Raw genomic sequence first — 15,353 nt, forward strand, 5'->3', positions numbered from 1 at the left:
CATGATAGACATTTATAGAACACTCCAGTCAATAACAGCAAACTATACATTATTTTCAAGTACACATGGAACATTTGACAAAATAGACAATATTCTGGGCCATAAAAGTCTCAATCAATTCTAAAAGATTCAAGTTATACAAAGTATGTTCTGACCATAATAGAATTAAAATAAAAATCAGAAATAGAAAGAGCTCTGAGCACATCATCCCCAAATATCTGGAAACTAAATAACCCGAGGCAGAGAAGAAATCAAATAGGAAATTAGTATTTTGAACTAAGTGAAAATGAAAACACAACAGAATTTGTGGGATATGCTAAAGCAGATTGTAGGGAGAAATTTATAGTACAAAACACCTATGTTAGAAGTACAAAAGTTCTCAAACCAGTGGCCTCAGCCTCTACCTTAAGAAGCTAAGAAAAGAGGAAATCAAATCCAAAGTAAACAAAAGAAAGGACATAATAAAGATTAAGTAGATATCAATAAAATAGAAAACAGAAAACAAAAGAGAATCAATGAAACAAAAGCTGATTTTCTGAGATCAGTAAAGTTAGTAAACCTTTGGGCAGTCTAACCTGTATAAGAAAGAAAACACAAATTACAAATATCAGGAATAAGAGAGCTGACATCACTATAGTTCTACAGATATCAAAAGGGATAATTAGGGACTATTGTGAACAGCTTTAGTCCTATAAATTTGACACTTTAGATGAAATGGACAAATTCCCTAAAAGATATAAAACCCCAAAGTTCAGTAAAAAAGAAACAGATAACCTGAATAGCCATATAACTACAAATGGAATTAGTAGAGAAAAATGCACCCACAAAGGTAACTCCAGGACTAGATGGCTTCATTGGTGTATTTCCACAAAGCATTTAAGGAAAATATAATACCCAGTCTACACAAAATCTTCCCCCAAAAAACTGAAGAGGAAGGAATACTTCCCAATTCATTCTAAAAGGCCAGCATTACTCATACTGCAAAACCAGATAAAGAAATTACAAAAAACACAACAGACAAACATTCCTCATGCACACGACGCAAAGCTTTAAAACAAAATTTTAACAAATGTAATTCAACAAAATAGAAGGATAATATATCATTACCAAGCGAGGCTTACCCCTGGAACTCTCATACACTGATGGTGGGAATGGAAAATGGTACAAACCACTTTGCAAACAGTCTGGCAGTATCTTAAAACCTCCCAAATACCTACATGACCCAGGCATTCCACTGCGAGATATTTACTGAGAGTAAAGAGAGCATAGGTCTCTACTACAAAAATATTTGTAAAAGAATATTCACAGAAGCTTTATTTATAATAGCCAAAAACTCTCAACAATCCAAATAAACCTTGACCCTTACCTTACACCACACACAAAAATTTATGTGAGGTTCAGAGACTTAACTGGGAAAGTTAAAACCATAAAGCTTGTGGAAGAACATAAGAGAAAATTCTTCATGACTTGGCATTAAGCAAAGGTTTCATAGTTAGGAGACAGAAAATGATATCCATAAAAAAAGTGATAAATGATAGATTTCATCAAAATTATAAAATGTCTGCTAATTAAAAGACATCATGAAGAACATGAATAGGAGGGAAGCTATAGTATGGGAGAAAACAGTCACCAAAAAGATCTGAAAATAAATTGGCATTCAGAATATATAAAGAATCCCTACTACTTGGTAATAAAAGGACAAAGAACTTGATTTTTTAAGTGGAGGAATGACTTGAAAAGACACTCCATCAAAAGAAGATATATACAAATGGCCAAGAATCTCAAGAAAAAATGTCTAACATCATTTGTCATCAGGGAAATGAAAATTAAAACTATGAGATACCACCATGCACCCATTAGAATGGCTAAAATTTTTTAAACTGACAATATCAAATCTTGGAGAAGATGTGGAACAATTATAATTCTCATATATCTTAGGTGGGAATATAAAATAATATGACTTTGGGAAATGATCTGGCCGTTTCTTATAAGGCTAAATACATATTCTATGGCCCAGCAATTCCTCAACTAGTATTTACTGAAAACAAATGAAAACATATGTCCACACAAATACTTGTACAAGTATGTTTATAGCAGCTTAATTCATAATGGCCAAAACATGAAAAAGCCCAGGTATTCATCAACAGGAAATTACAGCACAATAATGCAAAAGGAAAATGCAGTATATTCACAAAATGGAGTACTTCTCAGCAATATAAAAGAGTATATTATGATATATGAAACAATCTGGATGAAACTCAAAACATGCTGAGTGTAAGAAGCTTTACACAAAAAAGCATATATATTGCATGATTACATTTACATGATGTTGTAAAACAGGCAAAATTAATCTATGGTGAAAAAAACAGAACACTGGTCAGCCCTAGAAGGTTGGGATGTGATTGGCTGTGAAAGGATATGAGGATACTCTGTAGGGTGATAGTGATATATCTTGACAGGGATTTGAGTAACACAGGTGTATGCATTTGACAAAACTCAATGACTGGTACACTTAATATTTATACATTTCATGTTCTGTAAAACTTATTACTACAAAGAAAAAGAACTATTAATAAATATTAAAATTTAGTCAATGATATGCATGATGAAAAAGGTACTCATGTCTACAACTTGCTGTGAAACACATAAAAAATTAAGATGAATTGGTGGATGGATAAATGGATATTTGATAAAGCAAATATAGTAAAATGTTGACAGAATCTAGATGGTGGGTATATAGGTGTTCAGTAACAAATTCTTTCAACTTTTTTGCAATTACTGAAAAATGTTCTTAAACACTGGAGAAAAAAGTTGTGATTTTGAGAACAGAAGAGATTAGAAAGCCTACATTCTAGAAACCAGGAAGCAAAAATTTTTATCAGTGCACAGTACTACCCAGGGACCATGGAACTCTGCTGGTCATAATGTCTGTCAGTTTGGAAGGGTATAATCTTATAATGGAGATGAATAAATCCAGTTATCACAGCTTGACACTAGCCAATTAAGATCATCAAACTAACTCTCCTTGTTCTGATAATCATGCTCTATAAGCAGCCTTCTGGTGATTATAATATAGCTTCCCATAGAGATTTTTAGAGAAGGCAAAGAGAATATACTGGCCAAACAACAGCTAATTGGTAATTAAAGTTTTTACTGTTAATTAATTAATGGGAGGATTATGATTTCTAGAATAGACTTTTAAGTCTGGTTACACTGAATTATGTGCATTAAAGCTGATCAAATTTCAGTCTACCAAAAACAAAATTGACTTCTCAGCTGAGAAAACTGATTACAAAATCAAAAACAATGATTTATTTTCAATACAGAATTTTAAGACCTTAGAATCAGAAAGGCTCCTGAGATCATGGTGTTTGTTATCTATTATTTTCTCATTAATCATTGTTGAGACACTAAATTAATGTTTTTCATCATTCCTTTCAAATGGAATCAACTCCAAAAAAGCATCTTATCAGGCAGAAAAGACTTATATTATTTTCTGGATAAAAGACAGCTTATATTACTTTCTGGACCATTAGAGCACCCAAGTATGATACAGCAAAGACAAACACCATATTCATTAGAAGTATACACTTAATTACCTGTGTATCCTCAGTATCTGGGAGAGAAGTCTGAGATGCTGTTTCATGTTTTTGCAAGGTTGGTCTGCTTAGAAATTGGCTAATTTCTTTGGATTTTTGCTGGAGTTGATCTAAGGAAAAGAAAGTAAGTAAAGAGAAATGATCTCTGCTGCAAGTCTGAAACTTGGTAAGCTATTACCTTCTAGAGATACACCACATGCTATTCACTCTAGGTCAGTTATCTTAATTAAAACTATGATACCAATGACAACATGTTTGTAACTGTTTAAATGCTCTGAAGGACCAAAGGGCATCTCAGTAAACCACTTCCTTAAAAGGTAAAATAAAATGGGCTTAGAATTTTTCACAAAGTCATTTTTCCTTTCCCCCTTGAAAATGCCTTTAGTATTTTTAAATTTTATTTTCTTCACTCTTCACTGAAGCATTATGAATCCCACTGAGGTAAGATAGCACAACTCTAAACATGTACATAGTCCAGTTAAGAGGAGAGTGTGCTCATGTAACACACTGTTTCCATGTAATACCCCTGGAGGCTTTCTGGTTAATGTTCAGTTCCTCAGTAGAGATCTTAAACTTAAGTCTTTCTAAAATCTTTCCTTTAAATATTCTATTAGAATTAAATTAAATTAGAGGCGTGTATTACTTTATTTTTTAAGATTTATTTATTTATTTGAGAGAGAGAGAGAGAGAGCGCAAGAGAGAAAGTGTGTGCACTCTGGTGGGGGAGGGGCAGAGGGAAAGGAGAGAGAAAATCCCAAGCGGTTTCCACACTAAGCGTGGAGCCCAATGTGGGACTCGATCCCACAACCCATGAGATCAGAACCTGAGTCGAAACCAAGAATTAGATGCTTAACCAACTGAGCAACCCAGGTGCCCCTGTATTACTTTAATAATAACACTTTTTTAAAAAATAAGTTTTCACTAAACCTTCTTACAGGATAAAAGTTTTCCTTAGAAAGAGCTTATCACCTATAAGAAAAGTATTCAGATCCATCTTTAGAAGTAAGGATGACGCCATGCAATTCAGTCTCCCTACCTATGCACCAAGATCTAGCCTGAGTTTTCCATTTTTATATTTTTTTAAATTAATTTTGTTTTATTATGTTAGTCACCATACATCATTAGTTTTTGATGTAGTGTTCCATGATTCTTTGTTTGCGTATAACACCCAGTGCTCCATGCAATACGTGCCCTCTTTAATACCCAACACCAGGCTAACCCATCCCCCCACCCCCTCCCCTCTAAAACCCTCAGTTTGTTTCTCAGAGTCCATAGTCTCTCATGGTTCGTCTCCCCCTCCGATTTCCCCCCTTCATTTTTCCCTTCCTACTATCTTCTTTTTTCTTTTTTTTTTTAAACATATAATGTATTATTTGTTTCAGAGGTCTGTGATTCATCAGTGTTACACAATTCACAGCGCTCACCATAGCACATACCCTCCCCAATGTCCATCACCCAGCCACCCCATCCCTCCCACCCTGCACCATTCCAGCAACCCTATTTGTTTCCTGAGATTAAGAATTCCTCATATCAGTGAGATCATATGATACTTGTCTTTCTCTGATTGACTTATTTTGCTTAGCAGAATACCCTCTAGTTCCATCCATGTCACTGCAAATTAGCCTGAGTTTTCCAAAAATTAATTCAAATCCTATTCATTTCAGTCACTGAACCCTTCAGACGGAAGTCATGTTTCACATAGCATTCTTTTTAATATATGACACATCACTATCAATAGTTTTTATTACCGTGATGATAATTATAATATTAAGCCAGTTTATAACTCCAGCCAGAGATAGGAGAAATGACAACGAATTCAGAAGAGATGAATTCTTAATTCTTCTACTGATTCAACTGATTTGAGCAAATCATGTCATTAACAGATCCCAGAAATTTGGAAATAGGAGCTACTCAGGTGCTAGACAACAGGACTTGAAAGGCAATCAAATACTGACCTTTCAGTTGCTGAATGGCCTGGGCTGAATGAACTGCCTGTTCACTCTTATCTTGGATAAGCTTTGAATTTTCCTCCTTTAGAGCATCACAGGCAGAGTGTAGTTCTTGCTCAGTCTTTTGAAGACTCAAAATGTGAGAGATCTTCTCTTCCATTTCTGCTTTGTGCTTCTGTTCCAAAGCACTGTACCGGGACTGTAGTTCAGCCTGAGCTTGACCTGCTTGCTCAAGCTGTTCCAGAAGATGATGCATTTCTTCCTGCAGGTTATGGAAGGATAATTTTCTCTCTGCCACCTCAAGTTGCATCTTTTCCATCAGAATCTTGGACTCTTGTCTTTCTGTTTCCACAGTGTTCCTTAAAGTATGATGCTCAGCTTCCATCTGCTGTAACTGCTGAGAGAGCATCTAAGAAAAAAAGGCAAAGCCTCATAAGCCATAAATTCATTCTTTCATTTCAATACGCATAGTGAAATGCCTCTTCTAGATGAAGCATGGGGCTAGACACTCAGGACCTAACCTACAATTTCATAAGACCCTGTTTTCGCTTCTTGATACTTCTAACAATTTATACTCATACACATTTACTTGTGCCATTATCTCTTACTTTCTGTCTCTCCCATTACAAAATAAGTTCAATAAGGGAAGGGACTTTGTTTTATCATCATTGTTCTCCAGCACCTAGCACAGTACATGTCATATTGAGTACCTGGTGCTCACTACATACTGAATGAATGAATGGAGTCCCTGCCCTCATGGAACTCAGAGTTCAGTGGGACAGTCACATTTAACCAGATAATTATAATACAAAAACGGTAGAGGCCATGAGAGAGATACTTAAAAGGTATTAACAGGAGCAGAGAAGAAGGGAAATTCGCCAAAAGTCACATAGCTGTAACTATTTATATAGTAACTATCTAGTAAGAGGCACAACTGAGATTTGAACCCAACTATGTGATGACAGTGAGAGAGGGGGCTTGGGATCAGGATATAGGTTTTATTAGGATGGGAGATACGGGAAAATGCTTCTATGCAAGAAAGTCCTCCCCAAGGAGAGTTGAAAATTTAGAAGGAGATGACGGACTTCCTCCAGCAGCATGCAGCACCCAGATGAACAAGCAGAGAATGTGGACTGTAGCACTGATTCCACATTAGTACTTGGCTCCTTGGATGTGGTAAGATAAGGACACGGGGAATCCAAGGGCTGATAAAAGAATAGTCCAAATGGTCAAACATGGGGCAATAGCACACGGGGAAAGGAGAAAGCCCAAGAAGGAACTAACATACCAGAGGAACAAAGTGAAAGGATTGAGGGATCTCAATGAGAATGAAGGTCAGGACAGTCTGAGAAAGGGAATAACAGGATGGGTTACAGCCTGGGAGGAGATACTTGACCTTAAGATTTTGGAACATCAGTGTCTGATCACTTTAGATTCGGGGAATATTGCATGGTGAATTACTTCAAGCCGAGAGAGAATAGAGAATCAACCAAAACAATGGATAGTACCTAAAGCACAAGAACCATTTGAGATAGCAAAGGAAACTCACTAGAGGACAGTATGACATTCTAGAGAAACTAGGGTCCTAGACCTAAAAGCACAAAGAAAAACAGCCACAATGAAAGATAGAGAGAAGGAACGTTATCCGTTTTGCTCATCATTGTTATCACCACCACTTAAGCACAGGGTATTTGTTGAAAGAATGAATAAATGGCATCAATTCTCAGAAGACCTAATGATTTTATACATGCTGCCTGGAAACTAAAGTGGAAATGGGGACACCTGGGTGGCTCAGTCAGACTCTTAGGTTTCGGCTCAGATCATGATCTCAGGGGTGTGAGATGGGGCCCCGTGTCGAACTCTGCCCTAGATGGGGAGCTTGCTTAAGATTCTCTCTCTCCCTCTGCCCCTTCCCATGCCCCACCCCAAAATAAATAAATAAATAAATAAATAAATAAATAAATAAATAAATAAATAAAAATAAAGTGGAAATGGAGTTACTCCACTCCCAAGGCAGGCAGTAAAGCGCACAAGGCAGTACCTGGTTTTTCTGTTCGGCGGTTGTCAGCTCCTGTTGCAGCAAGCCCACGACCTGAGCACGGCCCAATAAGGCTTCTTCATGCTCTTCAAGCTTCCTCTGCAGCACCCTCAATTTCTGAGAAGGAAATGTTTTAGATACAATGTGCTAAACTAATGAGCACCATTATCTGTTTACCTTTCAAAAGATCATGTAGATTTGTGTACTTAAGATTTTTGAATGTTGAGGATGGCAGATTAAAGAGTGGGACACCAGCATGCCATGCTCCCCAACCAGCAGCAAAAAAGAATCTCCAAAAATGCCTTCTCCAGTACACTGACAACAGCTAAACTGAGACACAAGCAAGCCCCTGAATTAGGGAGTCTTTTCAATAATCGAGAAAATGATACATCCGCTTTTAAAATTATAGAGTCAATGTCCTACACCTAAGTAACATAAGTACATGTATATCTCACTCACCAAAAAGAACATTCTCTGCAGGCAAGAACCATTTCTCTTCTAGCTTCATGCACTGGACATGCACTCGATAAACATTTGTTGGATAAATAAATCAATAATACGTGTATACATTAATATTCTACTTCAAAAAGTATATTCTGAAGGATTACTTAGGACTTGGAAGAAGTTTTCACCCAAAAACAATTAAATGGATCAACCATGAAATACCACTGGAGCACTTTTGGTTACCACACTGAAGTACACACTAAATAAAAACAAATACCTTTCAGTTAGTAGATGATAAAAACAATGAAGCCAATTTCCAAAATATACTCAATTATTTTTTTTTTTAAGAATAATCAATTTAGTAAAAGACTTTATGGTTTCAAAATCACTCCTTTTCATCTTTAATTTTTTCAAAGTTTAAAACTGGCTTCATTGATTTGAAGCTTTGGCTCAGGTCTTTAATGAAGCTACAATTGGCAAACTGAAGAGAAACCAATTTCTGACTACCAAATACATTTGCCAATTAAATTCAGCTTTTCAGTACCAACAACCTGGTTAGAGGAATAAAAGGCAAGGTAAGGACAAGAAAAAATAAATAATTAATATGCAACAGAAGACAAGATCATCAAAAAGAAGCCAATTAAGGAGCACACTAAGACCAAGTGGAAAGCAGTATGTAAAGGTAAAAAAGTGGCTGTGATCATTTAATTAAATGTTAACCAAATGACAGTCATTCTACTAAGTTTTAGCAACACACCTGTTGCATCTCTGTTTCCACATCTGCCTGGGTTACTAACTGAAGAAGCTCATCTTCATGAAGACGAACTTGTGTTTCAAAGCGGGCATCTTTCTCTCGGACCACCTGCTGCATGGAACTCAACTAAAGACACACACCAAAGAAACTATACACGTTACACTCCCCGAATATTGCACGAACAAAACTCACACACTATTCTCCAAAGACGGACACTGAGAACTGATAGACAATAGAATTTAATTAAATTTTTAATGTCAAGGATGAGAATGTTGGAAGAGAGGCCTGACAGGAATTTCCAAATATAAGAGAAATCCTATTATCAAACTCAGAAATCAGCCCAAATATAAATTTTGATGAAAAACTATATTTGCATGGTTATTAGAAATGTTTAAATATACAAGAGGTATATACTTGGATGCGAGGTATATCTTTCAAAAGTTCTGCAGAGATTAGAATATTAAAACTACAAAGTGAAATTAGATTTCTCTTAAATCTTAGGCACATAAATAGCACACTCATGGTCTAAAACTTTCAGTGAAATTATCATACCCTATAAGTCAAACTTCAAACTAACAGATCTTTTATTCAAAATTCTCTACAACTGGAATAAATCCCACTTGATTGTGGTGAGTGATTTTTTTTTTTTAATGTATTGCTGGATTCGTTTTGCTAGTATTTTACTGAGAATTTCTGCATCCATATTCATGAGGGATATTGGCTAGTCTTATCTTCAAAGAACTGCTTCTACCAAAGAACTTGGTGTATTTCCAAACCCACACCACCTCCCCCAGCTATTTTCAGTCGTCATTACTTGCAGGTTTCTAGATCACCCTCACTTATAACTGGCTCTTAACAGAATAAAATGGAAAAATTTGACCGTGAGCTGTTTAGTATCAGTGTTTTAGTTTTGTTTTGAGGATGTATGTGTCTGTAGATGAATGCCTGCTGATTTATTTCCTTAAGATCTGTAGTTGAGCATGCTGACCTGGTCTTAGCTTGCCCATTTTGTATTGGTCCTTCAACTATTGCTAATTTCTCAATTTGTGACACCTTGAATTGACCTCGGCTCTCCTTCTACATAGGAAAAAAATCTACATAATTTTTTTGATTATCTGAATTCTGACGTCACTATGAATTTGGACTCCTGTGTTGCAAGTGTACAGGCACTGGCGTCCTTCATTAGCCAAATGCATCTACAGATCCTTTCCTATAAACGTACCATATTCTTTTTTCTCTCTGTGATCTTGCTGAGACCATTTCCCACAAATGGAATACTTTCAACTATCTTGTTGAGATTATTATCTATCCATCACAGTTTTGCCTAAATCCTAATTTTTTCTATATACCTTCCTTGGATGTCACACTCATGGTAACCTCCTTCACCTCTCAAAATACTTTCCATTTGTGCTGATGCTTACTATTCACTTATTCTGAATGGCTTGCATTATGATGGATCTGTTAATATATTTATATTATTGGCTTTCCATGTTTTAAGCCACTCGGTAAAAATCACATTTTGCATTTCTCCATCATACATTGTAGATAGTGCTTATACATAAAAAGAACACAATAAAAGCTAATAGGTAAAAGTAAGGATTTCAAGATATACAATTTTAACTGTATACACAGCAGCAGGCCATCCGTGGACAGGAAACATCATTAATACCGTAAGTTATCAAAAAATGAAACATTCAATGGAAAAGAATAGCTATCATGCAAAGATGCTTCAGGGGAAAAAAAGTTTCACAAGTCAAAAGCATTCTCAAAGGAAAAATAGAGAGGTGGGCGGTCAAACTGGAAATTTAGAAAAATAGCCAGACAGAAGGAGTTGAGAATGCCAGTCCAAACAGCCTGATCCTGGTATCAGAAATAAATATGAGGAATATTACATACTAGTGCCATTTAACATTGAATCACGTAACCTACACCACTTTCTCATTATATGCTCACAAGTAATCTTCTGATTATAATTTAACTTCCTATTAAGGTTTTACTATAGGGAAAGAATGGACCTAATCATTTGTATTTCTTTTGGTTTATCTACCAGTCTCTTTCAAACAACGTGAGTCCATTCCTAAGAGACTGAATTTCTGTGTGCTATTAAAACCAAATTTCAGGCTTGTAGAACTAAGAAACAGCCATAAAATAGGCTATGGCAAATTCATCAAGGTAAATAACACTTCTAATTTCTTCTTCTACTACACCCTCCTAATTCCTACTATAACATTCTAGCTACCATACTTTTATATACTAAGGTTTTAGAAAGTGACTGTCTGAATTGGCTTGTCACCGTTAGACTTTCATGATTCTTTATTCTAATGCTTATGAGGTACCTTCCAACCTACCTGAGCAGCTTGCTCTGCCTGCGTCTGGCTGAGCTGGGCTTTCAGAGTGCTAATGAGTTCCTCCTTCTCTTGGAGCTGTTGCTTCATTGTTAAAAATTCTTCCATCTCTGTTGAACTCTTATCAAACTGAAGACATAGAAGGGAAAAAATATTTATTTAAACAAAAGAATTAGCACTCCTAATTCTTTGACCTCCCTTTCTCAACTGCCCAAAATACCTACCAATATCCTTCTAATTTGCACTTAACACAAAAGGGAACTGCATGTGCTGAGGTTTTTAAAAAGTAATTATCAGAATTATTTGTCAGAGGAAGACAGAAGCAATAGCAGCACTTTTTCAACTTCTCTGAATCCTCACATAGAAACAGACAATACAACTAAATAGTAAAACCAAAAACCCATGGACAATATTTATAATAAAATTAGGAAGGTAAAAAAAAAAAAATTAGGAAGGTAGTCCCCAAAACCCCAAATACAAGCAGGTAGAGCAAACCACCAAAAGGCACAAGACCTGCATGGTATTAGAGTCTATGCAAGAGGAAGCAGGCAGCAACAGAGCAACATTAATGGCCTTGAGAACAGGAAAACCCCCAAAGAGCCAACAAGTTCTTACTGGAAAGCACGGCTGGCCAATCTTAGAACAGCAGCTTAAATTGGCAGGGGTTCCCCATTCTCCAATATTGGGTAAATGCAAGGGGTCCACAGTAAGAAGGACTAAAAGGCTACAACAACTTAGTTCCTCTGAATTTTCAAAACTGCCTCATCAGGACTGTCTTCTAAGACATGGACCAGAAATAAGAAGAAACTTATAGGAGTGAAATAAAAATTATGCAGAATAGAGGTAACAGAAACAGAAGAAAAAGGTCTATACACATGCTGTATAATTCATTATCAACTAGCCACATGTCGCTCCAGAGGGCTTGAAATATGCCTAATGCAAATGAGGAGTTTAATTATTAATATTATTTAATTGTAATTAATTGAACTATAAATTATTTTCCCATTAAATACTACTATATTTCACTTTATTGTATAATGTCAAATACTCTTAAATTGTTATACAAGTAACAAGAATGCATGCTGTTCCTAGTATTACAATAAACACATTGCCTACCTAGTCAGTGTCAGTGGATTCATTCAGTTTGAATGATTTTTTCCTACACACTCATGTAACACTGTAATGTATTTATCTGAATACTTTATGCAGATAGCATGAGTCACAGTTGATACTTATGTAGATCATTAAAAAATGATATTTCAGCCCTCAGTTCAGTTATTGGAAAGCTTTTAAATATGTCTGGAACTTGAGTATATGAATCTATTTTCTCAACTGGAAATTTTATGAAATCCAAACAGAGAAGAAGTATTTCCAATGAGAATTTAATAATCCAAATTGAGATATAATGTAAAAATACACACCAAATTTCAGACAGTGCAAAAAAAAAGAAAAAGTAAAATAACACAAAAAATAATTATTCTATTAATCTCACAAGTATATTTTGACTATATTGGACTACATGAAATACTTGTTAAAATTAATTTTACCTGTTTCTGCTACAAAACTTTAAATTATACCTGTGGCTTACACTATATTACTATTGGACAATGTTGGTATAGGCCAAAGTGAAGGGCAGGAGGAAGAAAACCAGGAAATCTCAGAAATCCAGCTGCCAAATCTTTGGACACAATACAAAAAAACAACAAAAGAGAGAGGTCTGTTAAGTAAAGAAAAGTTTTCCTGAACCAAGCCTCCTTCCAAAAGTTTAGAAAAATTAACTGCCTACAAAAATAAGGAACATAAAAGGATCAAGATCAAATTTCATACAAAGTTACTATAAAAACAAAAGCTAAGGAGAACAACACGCTTAAAGGTGATTATAACAGACCAGAGGCATGTTCAAAAAACAAATCAAAACTGCAATCTATCTCAAAAGGTGTTAACAAATAAAGAAAATTATACGAGACACAGAGAAACAGCATAATCAGAATCAGAAAAATCAGAAAGGAGGTGACTGAAATTAGAGAAAATTTGATATATAAGAAAAAATTTCAGAAAAAGAAGTCTAAACAAGAGGGAACACAAAAGTAAACAAACACAAACAGAACGCCTTAAGTGAAGGACAACAAAAAGAAGAAACTATAAAATGAAGAAAGAAAGAAAAAGGAATTGAGAGTAAGTGACAAATATTAAAGATAATCAAAGAAGGAACATACAGATAACGGAAGTCCCTAGAGAAGAAAACAGACCAAATACCACAAGCTATATAATTTAAGAAAAACTCCTTTGAAATAAAAATATGTGAAACCATATATTAAAAGAGTATACTGGGTATCCACAAATATTAACCAAGAATGGCAAACACCAATTACTAGACTTAGGCAGGAAGGAAAGGAAGTTGGTGAGAGGAGGAAAGGGGAAAATAAAGTAAACTGATACATACATAGATAACTATCTGTTGGCCATCTAAAAAATGCATTTGTCATATAATAATCCATTGGGACTTAGTGATTCATCAACCTAATGACTATGAGGTGACTTAACACCCCTACCTGTGTAGTTTGCTCTGCCTGTGCCTGGGAAAGTTGGGCTTGCAAACAGCTAATTAGTTCCTCCTTCTCCTGGAGTTTATGTTTTATCTTTTCTACTTCCGTCTCTTCCTCTGTAGAACTCTTATCATGCTGAAAATGAAGGAGATAAGGTCATTTATTTAAAAGAACTATAATTAACATATATTCGATCTTTTGTTCTAACTTGCCCTATATAACCATTTGATTACAGTTTTATAAATGGGAGCAAGAAATAACACCTGACCTAACAACCAGGAAGGAATCTTAAGAGTTTTCCATTTTAGTATGGCCAAGTAGCTCCTATTAGATTCATCCTCCCTCAGATTAACAGCTATCAACTCCGGCCAAGATAGAAAAATAGCTACTTGAAAATGCTAGAGGGCAACCAAAAGCAGGAAGATACTGGAAGGGAGTCAATACTTGGAAGAAATGACACAACGTTTTCCTTTTTTATGGTTTTTAGTCTGAGGACAAAACCAGTCAGCACCACACAGGACTAAAACTTAATAGAAAACTTAGTCCCACTGCCTTGAAGAACCAGAGGACAGAATTCAGGAAAGCACAGGAGCTGTTAAGTGAGGAGCAAAACATCATACAAGACCCAGTAAGAGGAAATCCAAATCTTTCAAGTCTATTTTTTTTTTCCCAAAAGCTCTTCCTCAGACTGAACCAGACTCTCCCTCCCTACTGAATTCACCACCCTCAAATGAACCAAGTCTGCTTATTAGAACTACACAAAATAATTTTATACTTTCTTCTACGTAATATTGGTCAAGCATCTGAGAATTACCCTCATCTCTTCAACTATACGTTTGAGAGAATATGTAGCTCTGTGATGGGTATACAAGAGTATAAAGCTGCCATGACTCATTGCTCAAACATAGAAATCATTTGATTCGACCCTCTTATTTAACAGAGGGAGGAAATGAAGCTCTAAGTGTTGATTTGTTTAAGGTCTCAGGCGTTAAAAAAAAAAGAGTATAAAATAGATAATTTAAGAGGAGGAGGGAAGATGGTAGAAGAGTAGAGGACCCTCGTTTCATCTGTTCTCTTGACTTCAGCTAGATATCTATCAAATCATTCTGAACACCTGTGAATTCAACCTGAGATCTAAGAAAAGAATTGCTGCAATTCTACAAATAGAAAATCTATTTTTTTGCAAGGTAGGAGGTGCAGAGAAGTGAATCGGGATATATTGGAAGATAAACCAAGGGTTAGAGGGAACCAAGGGAAGATAAACCAAGCCTTAGGAAGCCAGCTACTGGAAAGTGATATAGCAGCAGAGTGCAAAATCAGAACTTTTAGAAGTCTGCTCCTGTGAGGGACGTCCCTGCCTGAAAGGTGCTCGGGTGGCAAAGTGGGACAGAATCCTAGATGGGACAGTGTGGTCTCAGGATCCCAGGGTCACAGAAAGAATGGGTGTGGGTGTGTGCAGCAGAGTTCCCAAGCATTACAGCAGGGAAGCCAGCTACAATTAGCAAGCCCCAGAGTGGCCTCTCAACTCGGTGTTGCCATAAACATAACCATGGCATTGTGGGTTGACCGCTCTCCAAGCAGGAGTGCAGCAAGCTGCAAAACCACTGCAAAGACCCTGCTTCTTCCCCAGGGAGGAGCAGCGCGGATGCACGCATGATGGGGCAACCGCTCCCTGAGC

General features: G+C 36.1%; 1 protein-coding gene across 3 annotated transcripts in view; it reads right to left on the minus strand.

Moving 5' to 3' along the window:
• GOLGB1 (golgin B1) overlaps positions 1-15,353 on the minus strand; it is a 98,859-nt gene that overhangs the window by 49,243 nt on the left and 34,263 nt on the right. Inside the window, exons 5-10 of one of the 3 annotated variants that reach the window (XM_032406653.1) lie at positions 13,682-13,810; positions 11,133-11,258; positions 8,788-8,892; positions 7,590-7,703; positions 5,555-5,957; positions 3,600-3,709 (exon numbers count right to left, since the gene is read on the minus strand). In XM_032406653.1, the coding sequence (XP_032262544.1) occupies positions 3,600-3,709; positions 5,555-5,957; positions 7,590-7,703; positions 8,788-8,892; positions 11,133-11,258; positions 13,682-13,810 (987 nt within the window). Of the gene's footprint in view, positions 1-3,599; positions 3,710-5,554; positions 5,958-7,589; positions 7,704-8,787; positions 8,911-11,132; positions 11,259-13,681; positions 13,811-15,353 lie in introns of all 3 variants that reach the window. The other 2 variants (XM_032406652.1, XM_032406654.1) reach the window with 2 other exon arrangements.

The sequence above is a fragment of the Phoca vitulina genome, unplaced genomic scaffold (genome assembly GCF_004348235.1).
Source record: "Phoca vitulina isolate PV1807 unplaced genomic scaffold, GSC_HSeal_1.0 scaffold8, whole genome shotgun sequence".
Lineage (NCBI taxonomy): Eukaryota > Metazoa > Chordata > Mammalia > Carnivora > Phocidae > Phoca > Phoca vitulina.